At 42.9% G+C, this 19,332-nt stretch overlaps 2 protein-coding genes across 2 annotated transcripts; both read left to right on the top strand.

The window, feature by feature from the left end:
• Positions 1 to 1,833: 1,833 nt before the first annotated feature.
• LOC142893609 (uncharacterized) lies at positions 1,834 to 13,674 on the top strand. The gene is made up of 17 exons (XM_076034365.1): positions 1,834 to 2,014; positions 2,184 to 2,229; positions 2,902 to 2,934; positions 3,063 to 3,239; positions 3,398 to 3,546; positions 4,030 to 4,119; positions 4,206 to 4,272; positions 5,319 to 5,482; positions 7,348 to 7,453; positions 7,574 to 7,603; positions 7,696 to 7,872; positions 8,347 to 8,504; positions 8,608 to 8,697; positions 9,483 to 9,527; positions 9,598 to 9,688; positions 9,779 to 9,942; positions 13,022 to 13,674. Exons 2-17 carry the CDS (start codon positions 2,184 to 2,186, stop codon positions 13,193 to 13,195), a joined length of 1,761 nt encoding a protein of 586 aa, XP_075890480.1. The 5' UTR covers positions 1,834 to 2,014; the 3' UTR covers positions 13,196 to 13,674.
• A 2,054-nt stretch (positions 13,675 to 15,728) lies between these two features.
• LOC142893610 (carbonic anhydrase 4-like) lies at positions 15,729 to 19,019 on the top strand. Its single transcript, XM_076034366.1, has 9 exons — positions 15,729 to 15,753; positions 16,213 to 16,285; positions 16,410 to 16,436; positions 16,525 to 16,695; positions 17,217 to 17,365; positions 17,460 to 17,555; positions 17,652 to 17,727; positions 17,808 to 17,968; positions 18,078 to 19,019. Exons 2-9 carry the CDS (start codon positions 16,213 to 16,215, stop codon positions 18,261 to 18,263), a joined length of 939 nt encoding a protein of 312 aa, XP_075890481.1. The 5' UTR covers positions 15,729 to 15,753; the 3' UTR covers positions 18,264 to 19,019.
• Positions 19,020 to 19,332: the final 313 nt, after the last annotated feature.

Below are 19,332 nucleotides of genomic sequence, written 5' to 3'. Positions count from 1 at the left end.
CAGAAACTTAACAATAAGATTCAGATTTTTTTTTTTCCCTCCTTCACACTTCACACTCCGCCGAAGAATAGGGTTGCCACCTCCTAGAATTTCGAATCCGGGACTCGTCGACATGCCAGCAATAACTTGAGCTGAAATGCAGTGTGTGCCGATTCGACCAAAAGTCTCATTTCGTTCAGCTCTGGTGTCACTTTACAGAATCACGGGCCTCTTAAAGGCTTTGCCAACGTGTGGCCTGTGTTTATTCAAGGGGCTGTATAGCTTTTGGATCAAGTTCCAAACCGCAGTTTCCACCTTTTTCTCTCTCTCTTTCTTTTCTTCCCTAAACGTCATGCTAATCTTAGTTGTGCTTTTGTTTCAGAAACAACAACGATGCCAGTATCGAATGTCTCCCCCGGTCACCGCCGGTTTCAAGCGGCTCATTTTAAGTTTGTCGGCAGAAGGAGTCGTGAAAAGGGTTGAGTGTCGGAGCTCTGCTGTGAACAGTAGTTCCGACGGTCTGAAACTTCGAAATCTTAAATGAACTAAATATATATATAGATATATACATGTTTGTTTGCTAAAATGCAGTTTTGGATAGTTTAAATCTCTAACTTCAGCTTAATGAGAATGTTATTTGTTTGAATAAGACAAGATAAGATAAGTTGTTCCTTCAAAAGTCCCGCAGTGGGGAAATTTCCCGCATTACAGCAAAAAGGATGGCAAAAAACAAACGATAAAAAGCAGACAAGCGATATAACCAAGGCACATAGGAAACTATGAACAATTTAGACAACGGAAAACATAGTTGAATCTTGAGTCTTGAAGAGAGAATACAAACTGTGACTGTGACACATGTGATGTGTTACATCATTTCGATACGACATGTGACATGCCCCTACAATGACGGCAAAATAGTCACCGTGTCTCAGGTGCAAAGCATTCAGTGCAACATCATCCAGCCGGTTCTGGTTAATGAGCTAAAACCGTTTGCCGCCTCCACCTTCATGCAACTGACCACACCCACAGTCTTTCACAAGCCCATCAACATCAACAAACCCTGGTGAGTCAGAAATTCTGAAGGTTCGAACTAAATAACACAAGCATGAAAATACTCATTCAATAACGTTCTGCCACAGAGCTTTACACTTTCAGAGGACTGGTGGTCACACAGAGCCTTGCTGAAACCCCCAAAATACAAGACGGTCTTTTTCTGGAGTGTAAACTTGCGAGCTAAACTGAATTAAAAGTTGTTCATAGAGCAACAAGCTGACAGATTCCGAGGATAAACATTTCATTAATGTTTTTTTCTTCCAGAAAAGTAAGTCTCGACAGTATTTTCAATCATTTAATGCTACATGATGGCTTTAGCCTTAAAGTTATCTGGGGACACTCCTGAGAATCAGTATCTCCACCTCTTCTGACAATCCAAACCAACTCAGAAACTGGAGCATATCAGAATTCATAATAAGCATGTTGTCAAACGGTGTGTCAGAAATGAATAGGGTCTATTATCACAACCACATAGCTAATGCTCAACACAGTTTAAAAGGTATATTCGTTGTATATTCGTCGTTCTTTGTCACTTGTCATGTTTTATGGAGTTCATTTTATTTGATTGAACATTTTAAATGCCATTCAATCATATGAACAGCTGACCATATAATGAATGAATGTTCATGTTCCGTGTTGTCAACTTGTTGGGTGTGTCAGAAATGATTCTCAACCCACCTTAGTTTCCACTGCAGTGTCCTGTGGACAGAAGCCTGTGGTCATATTGCATCTCTCCCCTATGCCAGTTAAGTGATGTGTACACAAACACCCCTAACCCACACACACACACAGAAGTCACCAGGCACCATTTACCCCTGCACGCCCCTTCACATGCTCCATCACTCGCTGGAGAACCTACGGGGAGACGGCGAAGAGACGCATCACCTCGCATATGGAACCGCTGGGAAATTGAGCTTTTATTTTATTTTAGTCAAATCTTTTTTAAGTCTGTTTATTTTTCAGAACAGTCCTGGACATCAAGGTAGGATGAGGTGTAATGTGGCTGATGTCTTTGTAACTTCATCAAGTAGAAGCTTTTATATTCATTCAACACTCTCTCAGCCCTAGAACGTCTTTAACTTATCAAATAGCTCACTGTGAATTATGAGGCTTTATCGCGGAAGGTAAAGAGCTACATTTGTCCCCATTAGATGCAGCTGTCGTCCTACCTGCTGTTCCTGTGCCTGCTGAACTGGGGTGAGAAAAACAAAGAACAAACCCGAAGATATCAATTTCTTTCCGGAGAAGCAATTACTTCCTCCTGAGAATCATTCCATTGGCTTTTGCTGCAGTGCAGGATGACGTGTCACACAAGATAATTTTCTCAGATTTGCAACACAAAAATTCAAAATATATGTATGTATGTATATATACATATATATATATATATACACACATATATATATATATTTAAGGCAAGCAGTACAAAATGTATATATATATGTACATATATATATATATATATATATGTACATATATATATATGTTTATTGTAATGCTTGAATACATGGCTGTCAGCTTAAGGCTGTTCTGTTTGGATTTATTGGAGTTAGATAGTTATTATTAGTTAGATAGTTATTGGAGTTACTCGACTTAATGGTGGTGTCTCAAGTTAAGCTGTGTAAATTATTTTCAGTTTACAGCAAAAAAAAGAAAAAGGGAAACGGGGATTCTGAACTATGTGAAACCATCTTTAGGACTTGAAATAATCTGTTTTGCAGTTCAGACTGTGAGGTCTGGACTTTATCCACCACTTTATTCCACTTTGCAGGCCTGTGTCTCATTTGTTTGTATTTACTTCTGCAATATTCCATCAACATACCAATAAAGCAGTTTTTCTATTGCCGTGCGGCTCCTTGTGTGTTTCAGCTGCCGGCAGCGACTGGTGCTACACAGGCTGCGGTGAGTAAAGACCAAGGACCAAGGTCTAGAGGGTCTAACTGCATAACGTGCACGCAGAGGGCGAGCGGTTCGGGATGAGTGTGTGGTTGAAACCTCTCTCTCTCTCTCTCCCTCTCTCTCTTTGCCAGAACACACCCCGTCCGAATGGTCGCACATCCCCGGGGCGTTCTGCGGGGGAGGCAGACAATCTCCCGTCAACATCGTCACGGGCCATGTTGAGACCAACAACAGCCTGGGCTCCTTCATGCTGGTCAACTTCGACTCCCAGAACGCCGTCAAGTCTATTGTAAACACGGGACATACAGGTACAGGCACGCACACGGGTGGCATTGCAACACTCTGTGTTTGTTTTGACACTTTAAAAAACACATAAAGAAACATATAAAGAAAAGAAAAACAAACAGAAAAACAGAAAAAAAAACATTTCCTATCCTCTAAAAAAGTGCCTCTCCTCGCTGCGCAGTCAAGTGCAACCTGGAGGAGAACCAGGTGGAGGTGAGCGGAGGCGGCCTGGGTGCGACCTACTCCACCCTGCAGTTCCACTTGCACTGGGGCACAGAACAACTCCCAGGCTCGGAGCACACGGTCGACGGGAGGAGATATGCAATGGAGGTAGAGCATCATGACCGCCGTCGGCGTCCGTTTGGGAATTTGTCGACAAATTCAAAGAGAATGCCAGAGGGTTCATTGGCAGAGTTCATAATTACATGAAGAGAAGTTGTGCAAACGGTGATAACAAAAGACTGTGTGTGTGTGTGGTGTGTGTGTGTGTGTGTATGTGTGTGAGGACGGGTTTTCTGGGAGGTAGGGTGGCTCCCTTGGTAGGGTGTTTGGCCCATTTTGCCCATTTGGGGAGCACATGTGACCTTTGCCCTTGAAGATGGGAAAAGACTTGATAAACTGGGGTGAAGCCACAGACTCTGTCCTGTGTTTCACCCCACGACCCATGACTCACACTCCCACGCACGGGGAAGTCCTTAATACGATGGTGTTGCTTAGTCATGCATTCGCGTCCCACGTTCAGCGCACTGCAGCGCTTCCTGCGACCTGGTGTGAACTTGACCAACATCATTCACCTCATGTTCAACTCTGTAGATGCACATTGTCAGCCTGAAGAAGGGGCTCTCTGTGGAGCAGGCCAAGGCGGATCCGGAGGGAATCGCCGTTCTGGGCTTCTTCCTAAGTGTAAGGGGGTAAAAAAAAAAGCACAAACTGATATTTGTGTGGAATTTTTGGCACAACTAACACTGAAATGATTATGTTGTATGAAGGCGACAGAAGACGAGGACACTTCAGGACCATGGGTTGAGCTTGTGTCTTACCTGAGCAACCTCACAGGTACAGCAATGTCTTTTTTTTTTTTAATAAAAACAAAACAAATCATATTTTAATTCACTTTTTAATAAAAATAAAAACAAAAACACGGCAACTCACGCTGATGAGATTGGTGATGCTTCTTCCAAGCCTTAAGTCTCCTCATGGAGAAGCAAGACAGACAGAGAAATTGATGGCATAATTGTTATGAAACATCCTGTGATTTGAAAGAAAGGATGAGCTTACCTCAACCCTGTGGCGTGCAAGGGTGAGGCCAGCAGGCCACTTGCCTGCCTGTTTAAACCTGTTTCTTTTTCCTCATTCTTTTTTTTTTAAATGAGACATCAGCTGGACTGCTGCTGTCACTTCCCAGCGCTATAAATTATCTCATGACTCCACTCCTCTATGGGCGGCTTTCACAAACTGGAACTTCAGATCGGGCTCTGAATCAAGGTTTGCGTTTGCGTCTTTCTGTTTTCTGCTGACTGGTTGTCAGTGGTTGGGTTTTGTATATTGGGCGCGTGGAATTTTTTTGGGGGGGTTTGTAGCGTCTTTGTCTGCTCCAGCAGTTTTAGGGGTTTCCTTTATTCAGCTGGCCATTCGTAGAATTACCTGGCCAAAGGTCAAATTAAACCTCCGATGAACAGCCTCACGCGGGCCGGACCGAGACACGCAGCGGGCCGGATGTGGCCTTTGATACTTTGCCCAGGTCTGATCTAGATGTATGACAGCAATTTCTTGTTTTACTGCTTTCCGGCTGCCTTCGCCAGACTCGTGACGCTGGCACTCCCACGCCTCCACGACTTCCCAGACACCTGCATCTTCTTCTGTCTTTTTTTTCTCTGCTTCAGTCTTCAGGACAGCAGAAACGTTTTCCTTTTTCCTCCTTCAAAGGTTTTTTTTTTAACCCCTGCTACACAATGTCACAATTGTTATGAATCTATATTCAGGGTAACACACACACAACACTGATATTTCCACTGAATGATGTCAATTGTCCAGCAGCACAACACTTCCGTCTCGGCCTTTTCACCCCCCCCCCCCCCCCTTTTTTTTTTTTCGTCTTTCAGACACTGACATGGACATAAATGTAAACTTTTCTATCATGGACCTGATTGGGAATGTGGATCTCTCAAAGTTCTACCGCTACAAGGGCTCCCTGACCACACCCACCTGCAACGAAGCGGTCGTGTGGACAGTCTTCCACGAGCCCATCAACGTCCACAAAGCCCTGGTGAGTCGGAAATCAAACTACAAAGTCTGAAGGTTCGAACTAAATAACACAAGCTGGAGCATATCAGAATTTATAATAAGCACGTTGTCAACTTGTTGGGTGTGTCAGAAATGAATAGGGTCTATTATCAACACAGTTTAAAAGGTATATTCGTTGTATATTCGTCGTTCTTTGTCACTTGTCATGTTTTATGGAGTTCATTTTATTAGATTGAACATTTTAAATGCCATTCAATTATATGAACAGCTTACTATATAATGAATGAATGTTCATGCTCCGTGCTGCCTGACCGACTCTCGGGTCAATGTACAGGATGTGGATGTGACTTGACGATTGTTTAAGTCACGCTGGGTAAACCGTGGTTGCCTGCAACGAATGGAATCACAAAAAGTCCCGCAGCGGCCGGTGGCTCCCATTCAGCGCAGGTGCCTTTATCTGCCTCCATCGCGCTCCACCATCAGGTTTTTCCTGCTCCATGGCGTCAGAGTGACAAGATCTAATATTTCGCAGAGGCTCCCATGTGACCGCATGTGAAAGCAACAACATCGGAGGAGCTGCAGAGTGGCGGAATGACACCTAATCGCCCTCCGCTATCTCTCGCCTAGCTGACAGCCATCGGCAGTCAGTTGATAGGCCGCGTCCTGTTTTTGTGCGCTGGCCCTGCGAGCATACCAGCCCGCTGGAGAGCACCTCTCCATCACATGGTGACTGTTGAGCGGGAAACGCAGGCAAAGGAAGGAGCTGAAGGTCGACCGACGCTCTGGACTTTTTGCTTCTTTTGTGCCTCATGCTCTCACCGGTGACATTATTCCATTTTACGAATGGTTCTCAATGCAGAGTAGCACATAAGCCAGCGCAGTGGATGCTGGAGCGCTGCTCCATGCACTGCCACCCCCACTGAAAGCCACTTAAAAGGCAACTCCATTCAATCAGAGGTTGAGTTGTTTTTGTTATTTTTTCGTGCCTGAAGAGAAAAAAACTAAAACAAAAAAAACGCTGTGGTAAAAGAATCTTGTCATCATTCTAGAAATGCTGATGTGTTTTTACTGACATCATGACATGACAGGGACAGTCGTTACATTTAAATTGTCTTTCTTGTCATTTGCAAGTAATTTATGCACAGTTCTAATTCCATGGATTTAAAGAGTCAGTCCTTGTCTAACAATTGCTTGGGTTTAAAAAGAAAACTTTGGAAAACTTTGCAAAACACGATTAAAAAACAAAAACAAAAACAAATTGCTGTTTTATTAAATTAAGATGTAAAGAGTCCCCACCCCATCAACTGAATTTAACACAATGTAAATCTGACGTTTAAATACTTCAGGTGTGATTTATTACCCGATGTGAAGAAACACTTATTGTAAACATTTTTTTAAAGACATTCCTCCTGTTGACAGGTTGAGTGCGTCAACTCACCTGCGCTCCAGGAAGGGCCATGATTTGCACAACGGGGGTGAAAAGTTCACTGACGTTGAAAAGATGAGGTTAATAGAGGATTAATTAAATTGAGCTGAGATTTATGGATTTATGGATGCATGGAGGCTTTTATAGCCAAGGGCCTGCTGGTGCTGCAGACATCTGAATGGGTTGCTGTTGTTTCTTTCACCTTTAACTGAAACACAGGAAGATGAAAACAGTGCAAGCATGATAGTGACAACAATAAAAGGAAAGGGGAAGGGGGCTGAATGAAGAGACAACAGCTGCGATGAACCTCCGACTTGTCCGGAGACAGCTGGGATCGGCCTCAGCAGGAGGAGCAGAAACATAGAAAAGAGATGCAATGAGAACAACAAAAATAAAAACAAACAACCTTGTCATGACATGGTGAAGCATTTAGAAGTTTGTCTGGTCTTCTTCTTTTGCAGCTTGAAAATTTTCCCCAGACAGCAGGATACACTAACGCTTATCGGCCGACTCAAGGCCTCAACGGACGTCGGGTATCGGCCTCCCCGGCTACCCCCTTACCTCCCAGTAGGTCTCTCTCTCGCTCTCTCTGTTCCTCTCTCTCTCTCACACACACACACGCACTGTATCAACTACAATATTCACATTGTTCCGACAGTGATACCTGTTGCTCCCTTGTTCTTCCAGGCCCTCACTGGTGCTACGGCGACCACTGCGGTAGGTTCCGCTCCCTGCGGCAGGTTCTCCGGCCGACGGTGACCGGGGGTTTCAGACAGTGCGTTTTTTTTTTCTTTTTTGTCCCCCCTTAGATCACATACCGCCGATGTGGTACCTCCTTCCTTACTCCCACTGCGACGGCCAGCGACAGTCGCCCGTCGACATTGACACCAAAAAGGCCGTGGAGGACAAGCACCTGGGCGCCTTCAAGTTCGCAGGGTTTGATAACAAAGAGGCCATCGAGAACATCACAAACACGGGGCACACAGGTGTGAATGAGTGTTGACTTAGACCGCCAAGAGAGTTTGCTGGTGGTCTATAAGGGCCAGTGTGTAACGCTGTGTTATTGTGTTATTAACAAGCAACTATGTTTGTTTCTAACATGTTAATTACTACAAAAAAAATATATTTTGAGTAATTAGCTTCATATTTAAATAAAGAGTATGGTAGTAGTAGGTAGTACACAGGATTAGAGTCAGGCAGACAACAGTGATGTACTGCACTTTTACAATCCGTTATCTTTGAAATTAAATGCTGATGAATCTCACTCACTGGGCCTCTAAGGGGAAGGAAGCTGCTTTGTTTTGTTGTTTAGATTTATTTGCGTTTTACGGGTTTAGCAATTTAATTTTTTTATTCTGATTCACAAATTGTTTTATTTATTTATTGTGAAGTTAGCAGATATTAGCCTAAATAAGGCATTCTCCTCCCTGCATGTCTGTGTGTGTTTGTGAATCCCCCAGTGAAATGCAAGCTGGTGGAGGGTTTGGTGGAGGTCTCAGGTGGAGGTTTGGGACACGTCTACAGCAGCCTGCAGCTCCACTTCCACTGGGGCTCTGAGGGCTCACACGACTCTCCCGGCTCCGAGCACACAATGGACTCAAAAAGATACCCCATGGAGGTAGTCTGGCACTGAAACCCTTCATTTTCAATGCAAGGTTTTATCTTACTCATCTGTATGTGTCATCACCTATCACCATCACCATCACTGTGTCCCTGTCTAGATGCACATTGTGACCAAGCGGAAGGATTTGAATCTGACTGAGGCGCTGAAGACACCCGGTGGCCTGGCAGCACTGGCATTCTTCATCGAGGTAACACAAGCCCATTTGACCAAGTTATTCAGTTTTAATCTGGAAGGATACCACAAAAAATGGACAGACGAGTAAACCGAAAGTCTCTTGGATTTATACAGGAGGCAGGTAAATTAAAGACTCAAAGCCAGTTGAAAGCTGAAGCAGAAGAGCAAGTTTAAGATAGTTTTTTTTTTCAGTTCATCAGGCTATTTATCAGATTATGTCTGGTTTAGCTGATAGAATCAAGCCACGCGACACAGCGGCGCAACTTCTCTAACGCACTGCCGGCGCCGAAGTCAAACGGGTTTGTTCAGTCCGTCTGTTTGTATCAGGTGACGTCAGCCACCATCACAAACATACCATCATTTCTTCTTTCTTCTTGAGTTGTTTATGCATAAACTGGTTATATGAATTCCATTCTTTGACTTGTCTGATGTGCAGTTTACTGCGGTTTTCACAACTGTCTGTCGTTTTAATTCCACATAAAAAAAAAACATGCTTCATCTTGTGCAAACTTGGTCTTGTTAAAATAGTTTTAATGTGGTTATGGATTATATAGTAGCGGGCACCTCTGTCTGTAGATGTGAATTATTGATGTTTCTGATTTGACTTTTAATATCTGTTATTGTATTTTTGAGCGTTTTCTACAAATAAATGTGTGGTAATGCTGCCAGCGGTAGTCAAGACTCTTGGATAAGAGATTTTTCTTCTCAATGAGAAGTACTACTGATAAATAGTAAATGCAATAAAAAAAAAACTTGATATTTTTAAAGGGACAGATTTTGTGTTTTGTCTTCTTGCAGGCATCAGTTTCGAGTAAACGCAGCTCGGCGTCAGATCATCACGAGGTAACTGCTGCAGCACCTGCAAAGTGTCTGGCTGCAGTCACTCAGTTATTCACAGTAACTCTCTCCTTAGACTGTTACCTCGACAAATCCCACATCTGACACGTCAGACAACGGAGCCTGGAAAAAATTGACCAGCTACTTTGCAGCTATTCCAAACATCAGTGAGCAGAACCCTTGTTTTATTGCACTTGTCCTTGTTTTATGTGGGCTAGCAGAAGCTTTACCAGAGTCTTTTTTCCCCTCCTTCGCAGGCTCAGAAGTTCCAGTCACAGAAAAGTTTTCGATTGATGACCTGCTGGGGAGTGTCGACCGAACGGCGTACTACCGTTACAATGGGTCCTTGACCACCCCTCTGTGTCAAGAAGTGGTGACGTGGACAATTTTCAAAGACCCCGTCAAGGTGGACAATGAGCTGGTACGTGTTTGGTACAATGACCAGAGCATCTCTGTTATTGCAGTCGTAACGTGGCAAAGGCCAAATGGTGTCTCTGTCTGAAGTACGTCAAACTCCCCACCGTTGCGTCCCAAAGGTACGCACAGGGCTACCTTATGCCAATGTTCTTTGGTGCCTGGTGCACTGCACTATTGCTCTGTCGGTGTTACCGTGAGGCACTGAGGAAATTAAAGTTCAGATTTTATCTCTGCCTCTCTCTTTTGTTACTGTTGTTTTTGGCCGGCTACATGGCACAAGTCCTAAATGAAAAATGCGGCACTGCGCTGTGTATCAGTGACAGTTAATGTGTATCTGATGCAGGTCGCCATTAAAGCAAGATGGCGATGAACTATTCATGGCAGGCCCCGAGCCCACATGTGAGATCTCCCCACCCACTTTATGTGGTGGCAGAGCTGGGTTGTTGTTTTGTTACTTTGTTGCAAAGCAGAAACAAACCTGATGTTCATATCCAACAAATTTTTGTTGCTGGCTTTTGTGCACCTGTTCTCATGTTCTCAGGGTGCTCTGCTCCCAGTCCAGCCCTTGCAAAGATACCCCCTAATCCTGATCCTAATGGTACTCTGTGGACTAAAAGCCTCGGAGCTGTGAACAAAGGACTGGGCAACATGGGACCCCATGTCAAGGTCCAATGCTCTACTATGCTAACCAGCATAACAGACATCTGACCTGATTCCCTGCAGGCCAGCGGTAACTTGACAAGCTGAAGTTCGTAGTATCTCCAACTTGAGAGTGCACCAGGTGGTTCCACCTTTGAGATTGTACTTGAGTTCCCAATGGGCGCCAAGATGGGACAATCCAAGGTGGCCACTGGACGTAGGGATGTTGGTTGCATTGCCCTGATAACCCTGGGCATTAGGTGTGATCACATCACACCTTTGTTGTCGCCGTGCCAATTTATAGACTCACTGGTCTTTCAGTTATCATTTGTGTTGTGTGCACAGCACATATATCGTCAAAATGTCGCAGTGTCCTTGCCTTTTATTTTACGGTCTTACGGCGATCATACGGAACTATAGCTGACATGATGTTAATTAACAAGCCTCACAAAGTGATTTCGACTACCTAATGCTTTCGTACCCACCTTTTGTCTGAGTGGTGAGACTAAGAATCTGGAGGACACTTGTTTGATGGAATACCAGGTCACACGTACGTGTGCAGAATGTCTCCAGAACATACCACGTCTCAAGTAGATTGAAGCTTGCCCCAGCACTGGCTGGCTTGACACACTTTCTCAGTGGCTTTCCTTTGTCCCTTCTGTAAATAAAGATTATGATTTAAACGCTGTGAGGTGTGTCTGCGACGCTGTCAGCAGCGTTGCGTAAAAACAACATTGTGAGTTTGAAGGAAGGAGGAGGCTGGAACCCCAAAAAGACCCCAAAGACATTGGTGCAAATCTGAATACAGCGGTCGCATGCCGTCTTTAAGATCCTGAGTTTTCTATGCATTCTATTTCATTCACGTTTAACAGACAAAAACTGTTGATTCCATTCAAGGCAAAAAAGGAATCTCTATCAGATGCATACCACAACTCACTGTACACTGACAAGTGATGGTTTCTGTTCCAAGAAAAACACTGTACTCTTGTTTTTGATCGCACTCCCAGGGAACATATTTGTTTGGTTTAGTTTTCTCTGCCAACAAATAACAAGTTTAAACTGTCACCTTGAAAATTGGTCATTGCCCTCTAGATTTCTTTTATGCTTGACATCTTTGAGTCAAGACATATATGCTATTTGCATGAGTTGGTCTTAAATTTCGCATCTTTTAGTGCAACACGAGTGCCCCGCAGAGAGAGTGAGCGAGAGCGTGCAAACTGTATTCTTTGCACTTGCTTGAAGGGTCCTTTATGATTAACATACAAACCCGTTTTTTTTTGTTGTTTTTTTTTCGTGAAAACGCTTTGGACAATTTTTATTTTCTTTAAAATTCCATTTTGTTTGATTAGCAATTGCAAATGTTTTCACATTTGCACCAAGTTCAATTTTATTTTCATCGCATTCGCAATGCTTTGAAAGCATCAGCCGACCAGAGGATGACAATATGGACAATACGTCACTAAGTCACGTACAGCCAGCTCAAAAGCTCCCTGTGCCGTCCCACTGACAGCCGAAACTTTGTTTAAAACAATCCTAATATATTTTGGATTTGTTCTTGTATGAGGAGGCGAAACTCCCTCTCTCTTTATCACTGCTGCAGATCGATGACGACTCTATCATGTGATGCTTGGAAACCTTTCAGTGGCGAAACATCTGCTGTAATGACGTGATGACATTTTTGAATTCAAATTAACAGTGCAGGTCAAAATAACACATCATGCCAGCAGCAACGAGGGCAACACCACAAATCTGTATGACTGCCTCCAACGTCACGACAAAGTGCAGTATGGCGAAGGTTGTTGTAGCCTGCGAAATTATTAATAATATCATCATATGATAACTTCCTGGAGACATGCTTGATGCTCATCATTGGAAGGTCATTGAGCAGTTCTGGGTCATTGTTGACCTCAGGTAAGTATTTATGGACTTCATCTTTGAGAAGCTCCTCTCTGCAGAAGCCACGGACCGTGGAGCAGTTGCAATTAATATTTAAAAAACAAAGAACAAAAAAACTATAAACTAGACTGAATTGCATTTACCCCTCTAACGTCTCCTCCACCAGGAGGCTCCCTCCGCAACCACGCCTAGAAACCCTGTTCCCGACACATTCCATGTGTAATGACCTTGATTTACAAGTTCAGCTGTTTTACGCCCATGTCTTTCATATGAAATAATTATGGCTGGATCTGCGGTTACATTTGCAACAATGGTTGCAGGTGATCAATCCATGTTGTTGCACCCTATGAAAAGAACACCTCCATTTGGGTGGTAGGACACACCCTTTGATGAACCTAATGCAACTCCTAGCACCGTCGCTGTCATCCACCCTGCTTGGCCACATCATTGATGTAGTGAATTTTAGTGAATACATTTTGAAAGAAAGATGTGTTTAAATGGACGCATGTCTCCCGATTAAAAGCCGCCGTATTCTTTGACGCCACCAGATCAAGATGTTTCCAAAGGCAACCGGATATCACAACGTGTTCCGGCCGGCACAGCTGCTCCACAACAGGACGATTCTCAAGGCCTCATCAGCACACAGCAGTACTGATTTCCCGTGTCCCGCCACACTGCTCCTCATGATGACGTGTCTTTGTGCCCTTTTCATAAAACGCTAAATATCTGAAGCAATAAGTGAGAAAAAAAATTGCACCAATTTTCTCTTTTGATCCTCAGTTTTCTAAACATTTAGCTGTTTTTATGTTCCTTTCTTTTGTTTCACTGATTCATTTCATTTGTATTTATTATTCATTCATTTAAACTGAATCATTCATCTGTTTTGCTTTTAAAACAAACTAAAGTGGATGTGTTGCAGTCTGTCAACATGCCTCATCGCATCATGCAGCCTTAACATGTGAGATTTTTCTAGTGAAAGCGGCCTAAGGCTGCTGCTCATGGGACTGGAAGACGAACGCTATGCTGGCATTTCAATCACTGCTGCTGTCTGCCGGAAAGCCAAATAGTGATGATTTGCTACTGCACTACGCGCTAGTGAGTGATCTTTCTTGTCACCAATTAAGTGTGTATTGTTGTAACCTCTGTACACAAAAAAGCAAGTAAATAAAAGCTTTATTGAGGCTGCTTGGCCATGAGACACCGTTCTGCTTGGGTCAGTTTCAAATAGTTGTATTCAGTTCAGTTTATATGTTATATATGTATTTATACATTTATACAGTTTTTTTTTCATATAATAATACTTATTGATTAAATTTGTTGCTTTTTGGACATATTTCCCACATTGTCCACTTAAATACAAATGTAGAATATAAAATTAAGGGTTTAAAAAGAGTCCCAGCCGCCTGAAATGAACAGGGCTGCCAGTTTACTTCTCACCAAAATCGGTCGCTCTGGTGAAGTCGCTGTAAGTGGAAGCAAATAAAGCGTTAAACTAACCTCCACAAATAACAATGTATATATACATATATATATTTTATTTCTGTCACCTCTTCGTTTAAAACAATTTCACACGCGACATTACGCTGTACATTATCGGTTGGATGTGAGTTTTATGTAAGACATGAGGGCAAACCAGTTTTTCTTTCTTTTTTTTTTTTTTAAATGTCAAAGCAGCTATCTGACTTTTCAGGGATGGTTGTCATGGGCGTAGGCTGCTGTCAGTTAACTCATAGATTCCAGCTTTAGGTTCCTGTCTGTCTTTCTACTGCATTCTCATCAGGGATGTTTTTTTCAAGGTGAATTGGCAGCAGTCACGTCCTACTTTTGTCGCATTGAAAAAGGTGGCTGATTACTTACATAATGCTGGAATTGTAAATTTAAAAAAAAGCTTCAGCTTTTTAACATGGATGTGAGATGTAGGACTGGCTTCATTACATTGCTGTTTTTACAAAATGTATGTAGTTTTTCTACACACATAAAACAGCAGGAGGATTTAAGGGCTAATTTCAGTTGCTGATGTGCAGTGGAAACACATTTCTGTCTACACAGAGGCTAATAAGATGAAAGAGAATGCTTAACACTGGTTCTCCAATGAAGGTATTCAAATGTTTAAAGTAGCCTGACCAGATTTGGTAAAAGCACTGTCAGTTTCAGTTCCAGTCAGTTTGAATGCAGTTCCTGCTTGACCTGCTCACGTTCTGCAACAAAATGCTCACTTTTCCTGTTCCCGCTTCCTGGTCCTGGTTTCTTCCTGGAGAAGTCCTATGACCTTACGCATTTTTTTTTTTACAGCCTCTGTTCCAACTGCTGGCAGTCTGTTTCTCTGTTTGCTGCCGTATCCGGGCCCTCCCCTCTACTCATTCTTCTTTGACACAGCGATAACTCAAATCTGAAGCAGGATGCTGAAATGGCATTAAATAGCTGCTGCAAAACATGGAAATATACATTGAAGAAGACAGTTGTGAGCTAAGTTCAGCAGTAATGATTTTTAATTTTGATGTCAGAATATTCTGATGAATCAGCTGAGTACAGGAGAGTTTCTGTCCCTACGTGCAATCCCAAAATAAGGAGGAATGTGGGGATAAAATAACACAATTATGACAAAAGCTAAAATAGCCAATATGTGTACAGTCTTGTGGCATTGCTGCTTATAAACCTCTTGACTTGAAATACTGCAATATTTTATTCACGTTCAACTGGGATTCACTGGGAATTTCTAAGTCTATGCATTTTATATGTATGTTTGTTCTGTTTCCGAATGAGTCAATACTCACAGCATGTAGGTGGGAGGTGGAATGTACTAACATTAAATCGAGTTGAAGACATTAGGCTAAAAAGTTTAGAGATACTGTAATGTGCATGGACGTTACACTCAAGGTTTGGGACAACTGAGATATTTATTGTTGATAAGCTGTAACAGCAGTTCCATTATTGGCTCTGAGAGGCTGCATTGAGGCAACAGTGACATGGGAGGGAAACGATGCCTTAAAAAAAAAAAGAAAAGAAAAAAAGAGGCCTCGGTAGAAATCAAAGATGGTCAACACAAACAACTAGCTCCAAATCAGACGATCTCATTCATCGCTGCTGACGTTCACAATCCAGACCAACCAGTCACAGGATCTAACGAAACAAAAAACAGAAAACAAACAAACAAAAAACATGCGAGCGATCTGCGGTCTCTGTGGGTTGGAACAGGTGGAGGTGGCCTCAGGGCGCAAGCGCTGTCAGGCAATATAAGGCTTTGCGCATTTGCACTTTCAGTTGAAGTGGCAGATCCGAGGTAAGACCGGAATGCGCCAGACACCTGCTCCGAGATCACCCTCTCCTTTTGCTCTCCGCATCTGTTGCGCTATTCTTGGTTTTGCGCAGGAACTTTTTTTTTTATTTATTTATTTATTTATTTTTTAAAAAGAGCATTTATCATTAATTTCTCTTATTATCTATTGAGTTTTTTTTTTTTTTCATTTTTTTGTAGTTACGCATTTCTCCATCACTACCTGTTAGTCAGGCTGTAATATTTTTAAATAGTCCCTTGTTTTCAACACTTTACATTTTGTTCAAGTTTTAACGAAAATTTAAAAAAGAAAGAAATTGCGCAAATGGAGTCAGACAAACGTTTTCTCGTTTTTGCCTTCGGCTGAGTCACCGGGATCAGGGGTTTGATGTGGTGGGGAAAGGGAAGCAGAAACAAAACAGCTACAATAACAGCCTTTATGTCGTTTCTCGTGCCGTGCTTCAGATGATGTGGTTGCTGGCTGTTGTGGCTCTGTGCGCACTCGCACCCGGCGCCCGCTGCGCCTCTAATTCAGTGGGTAGGTGTTGGATCCTTTAAGTGCATCTTTCCTAAAATTCTGCCTCGTTTGCTTTTAGGATGTTGTTGATGAAACGCCGGCCAGTGAGTAACGCAATGTTTTGCTTTGTCTTTTACTCCCTCAGAGTGGTGTTACCATCAGGACTCCTGCAGTGAGTCACCCTTCCTAGTCATTTTCATGTTACATCGTTGGCATTGATTCATTGATTGATTGATTGATTCATTCATTCATTGCCATAGATGACACTCTGTGGCCGACTATCGCTGGTGACTTCTGCAACGGCAGCAGGCAGTCTCCCATCAACATCAACACGGCGGCCGTCACTGAGAATGAAAACCTGACCGCGTTCACCTTCACCAACTTCAACAGCACCACGCACCTGACTGAGATCGAGAACACCGGCCGCACAGGTGAGAGTTTCCCCCCGTGAATCTGAGCATTGGCTTCAACAAAAGGTATTGAGAGTGCTTCACTCTGTTTTCATTTGCATGTCACTAACACTCCTTTTGAATAAGTTACTCGTGGTATGCTCAAGTTGTAGTCATTTAGAAAAAAACAAGTCCTGAGAACTGAGCCTTTTCAAGAGTAAACGCCTCAATTCTTGTAGAAGGTGCGATGTCTGGAAATGACGAAACAGCCGAAGAGAAATGTTTTTTGTTTTTTTTTGGCGTCTCTAAAATAGACATTTGCTTTGTGTCTATTTATAATATGAGTAATAATTAATAAACTACATAAAATAATTAGTAATACAATGAGCCTTTGCATAAGGAGCGACACCACCTGCGTTAGGATTTGCTGGGTGGGGCCGTCGTGAGTTTCACTCTCACAGGCACTGATTCAGATCAACATTTTTTTCCCAGTATGCTCTCTTTTACAAAATCCTACAAAATGGCCCTTTTACATCATCACAATTTGCTGCGCGCTCTTCCAGTGAAGGTCAAGTTTGCCCCTGGCATCCTGGTGTCAGGAGGAAATCTGCCCGAAGTCTACGACAGCCTGCAGTTCCACCTGCACTGGGGAAAAGGCTCCAGCGTTCCGGGCTCGGAGCACACGGTGGACGGTGTTCGCAGTCCCATGGAGGTGCGGCACGGATGCGCTTTTCATACAGGTCACATGGCAGCCGACAATTGTTCGCGCACTTTTTTTTTGACAATGTGCTTCACTTCATCGACAGCTGCACATTGTGAACATAAAGTCATCCTTGAACCTGAATACAACTGCTGCCATTGCGGATTCTGAGGGATTGGCCGCTCTGGGCTTCCTTATTGAAGTGAGAAGAATCAATGAATCCTCATCACTTCTAAGAATACAATGAGTAGATTTAAATGGGAAAATAGTGGAGCTAAAACCATGTTTGTGCCTGTAGGTCTTGGAGAACTCGACTAATCAACCTGATAGCTGGCTGACACTAACCAACTACCTGTCTAGCATCCCAAACGCAAGTAAGAACATACTTCACAGGGAATATTGAGTTCAGTTTTTAAAAAATGAAATATAAACATGTTTTTTTCTTCTTCTTCAGCCAATCATGTCAATATTAGTGGAATTTCACTGGATTCTCTTTTGGTCGGGGTGAACTTCACCAAGTACTACCGATACCATGGCTCCCTGACCACCCCAAATTGCAACGAGGCCGTCATCTGGACCGTGTTCAAGGATCCAATCAAAGTCAGCAAAAATTTGGTAAGTGCTATAAACATGTATTTGGTATTCATCGTGTTGTCGATGTGCGGGATCATCTGGATCATCAAGGTTTCGCACTGCTAACTGGCTTTTGTTTTCTTTCCGCCAGATTGACCGTTTCAGCAACACAGTGTACTTCACAAACAGCAGCTCATCGGTTTTCATGGCAAATGTCTTCCGAGACATCCAGCCAGAACAGCCAGTCCAAAGTCAGCGATCATCATCGTCGTCATCATCCACAGTGACCTGCTCTCTGGGGCTGATCTTCCTCAGCCTGGTTCTGTGGAAGAGTTAGAGACGCAAACAAGTTCAGGTTCTCGTGGCGTCTTAGTGGTTGTTGCTGAGCAAACACCATGTTGAGCAGAATTTATCTTCTTCTACATATGATATGCCTGAATTTAGCAAGCAAAAAGCCAAAAAAAAAAATCTAAACATACTCTAAGCTAATCATCAGTGGGTTCAGAATGCAGGAGATCAGGTTGCTTTAAATGAAAAACTGAGCCTTGAGCCTTAACATTAATACAATAATATTTCCTTTAAATTCATATGTTAACATAATTTATGTGAAAAAAGAAAGATTATATATATATGTGTGTGTTCAAGTGTGTACGTACACAATTTTGAAAGCAGCTGGCACAGTATTATAGCTGTTTAACACGGTGTGTTACGCAAAATGTTAAGGATTTTACTTTGTAGCAGGAAACAGTCGGCTACGACTCGTGTCATCTCTGAAAAAATGCTTTTGGGGAAATGAAGGAAATGATCCATAGCAGGGAGTACAGGGAAGATGAAGTTACGGCAGTAAGCGTACGACGGCGTTTCTGCGAGCCAGCTCGCCTCTATTGTTTGCAGCTGGCCAGTTGGCTTCGAGTAGCTGCACATTGGCTCCCAGAAGCTCACCAGGCACAAAGAAGTGCCAAATACCTTTTGATGAAGGACCGAGGGGACTCGGGGTTGCCTTTGTAGCCCTTGATTGCACTGTACTTGCTTGAGACAGAACTGTGAATTCTTGATCTTGTTATGTGTCTAAGAATAAAACTAATTGACAGCCTTTCATGTCACCCACTCTCTTGCTTAATTGCGGTGAGGTTAAAGAACAATAAAGAGGACCGTGTGTCACTCCACACCGGAGGCTTTTTAAGCACACAAGGCTTTTGGAGACCTTGTATTTTACGAGAAAGGTCAATGTTTTTTCAGTTTGCACTTCCTCCTTTGCCCATCTACCTTCCAAGGTAATGTCTATAAGGAAATAATTGGTCTATTGTGCTAAAAAAAACATTACTCATACTATCCATACAAACATGACGCGTTTAAGGAACAGAATCACTGTGCGAATCTAGAGTTTGCTTTGAACAAGAGCATCA

This window comes from Nelusetta ayraudi, unplaced genomic scaffold (genome assembly GCF_046127955.1).
Source record: "Nelusetta ayraudi isolate G7.1 ecotype Tasmania unplaced genomic scaffold, CSIRO-AGI_Nayr_v1 ptg000042l, whole genome shotgun sequence".
Classification (NCBI taxonomy): Eukaryota; Metazoa; Chordata; class Actinopteri; order Tetraodontiformes; family Monacanthidae; genus Nelusetta; species Nelusetta ayraudi.
This window is presented reverse-complemented; position numbering and strand designations above follow the sequence as displayed.

Bases quoted from the DNA above. Each gene is read 5' to 3' on its own strand.
- LOC142893609 (XM_076034365.1), top strand. From the start codon at position 2,184: ATGCAGCTGTCGTCCTACCTGCTGTTCCTGTGCCTGCTGAACTGGG. The intron at 7,604-7,695 runs GTAGGTTCCGCT...GTCCCCCCTTAG, and splicing joins GTGCTACGGCGACCACTGCG to ATCACATACCGCCGATGTGG. The intron at 9,943-13,021 runs GTACGTGTTTGG...TGACGCCACCAG, and splicing joins TCAAGGTGGACAATGAGCTG to ATCAAGATGTTTCCAAAGGC.
- LOC142893610 (XM_076034366.1), top strand. From the start codon at position 16,213: ATGATGTGGTTGCTGGCTGTTGTGGCTCTGTGCGCACTCGCACCCGGC. The intron at 16,286-16,409 runs GTAGGTGTTGGA...TTACTCCCTCAG, and splicing joins CTGCGCCTCTAATTCAGTGG to AGTGGTGTTACCATCAGGAC. The intron at 16,696-17,216 runs GTGAGAGTTTCC...GCGCTCTTCCAG, and splicing joins CGAGAACACCGGCCGCACAG to TGAAGGTCAAGTTTGCCCCT.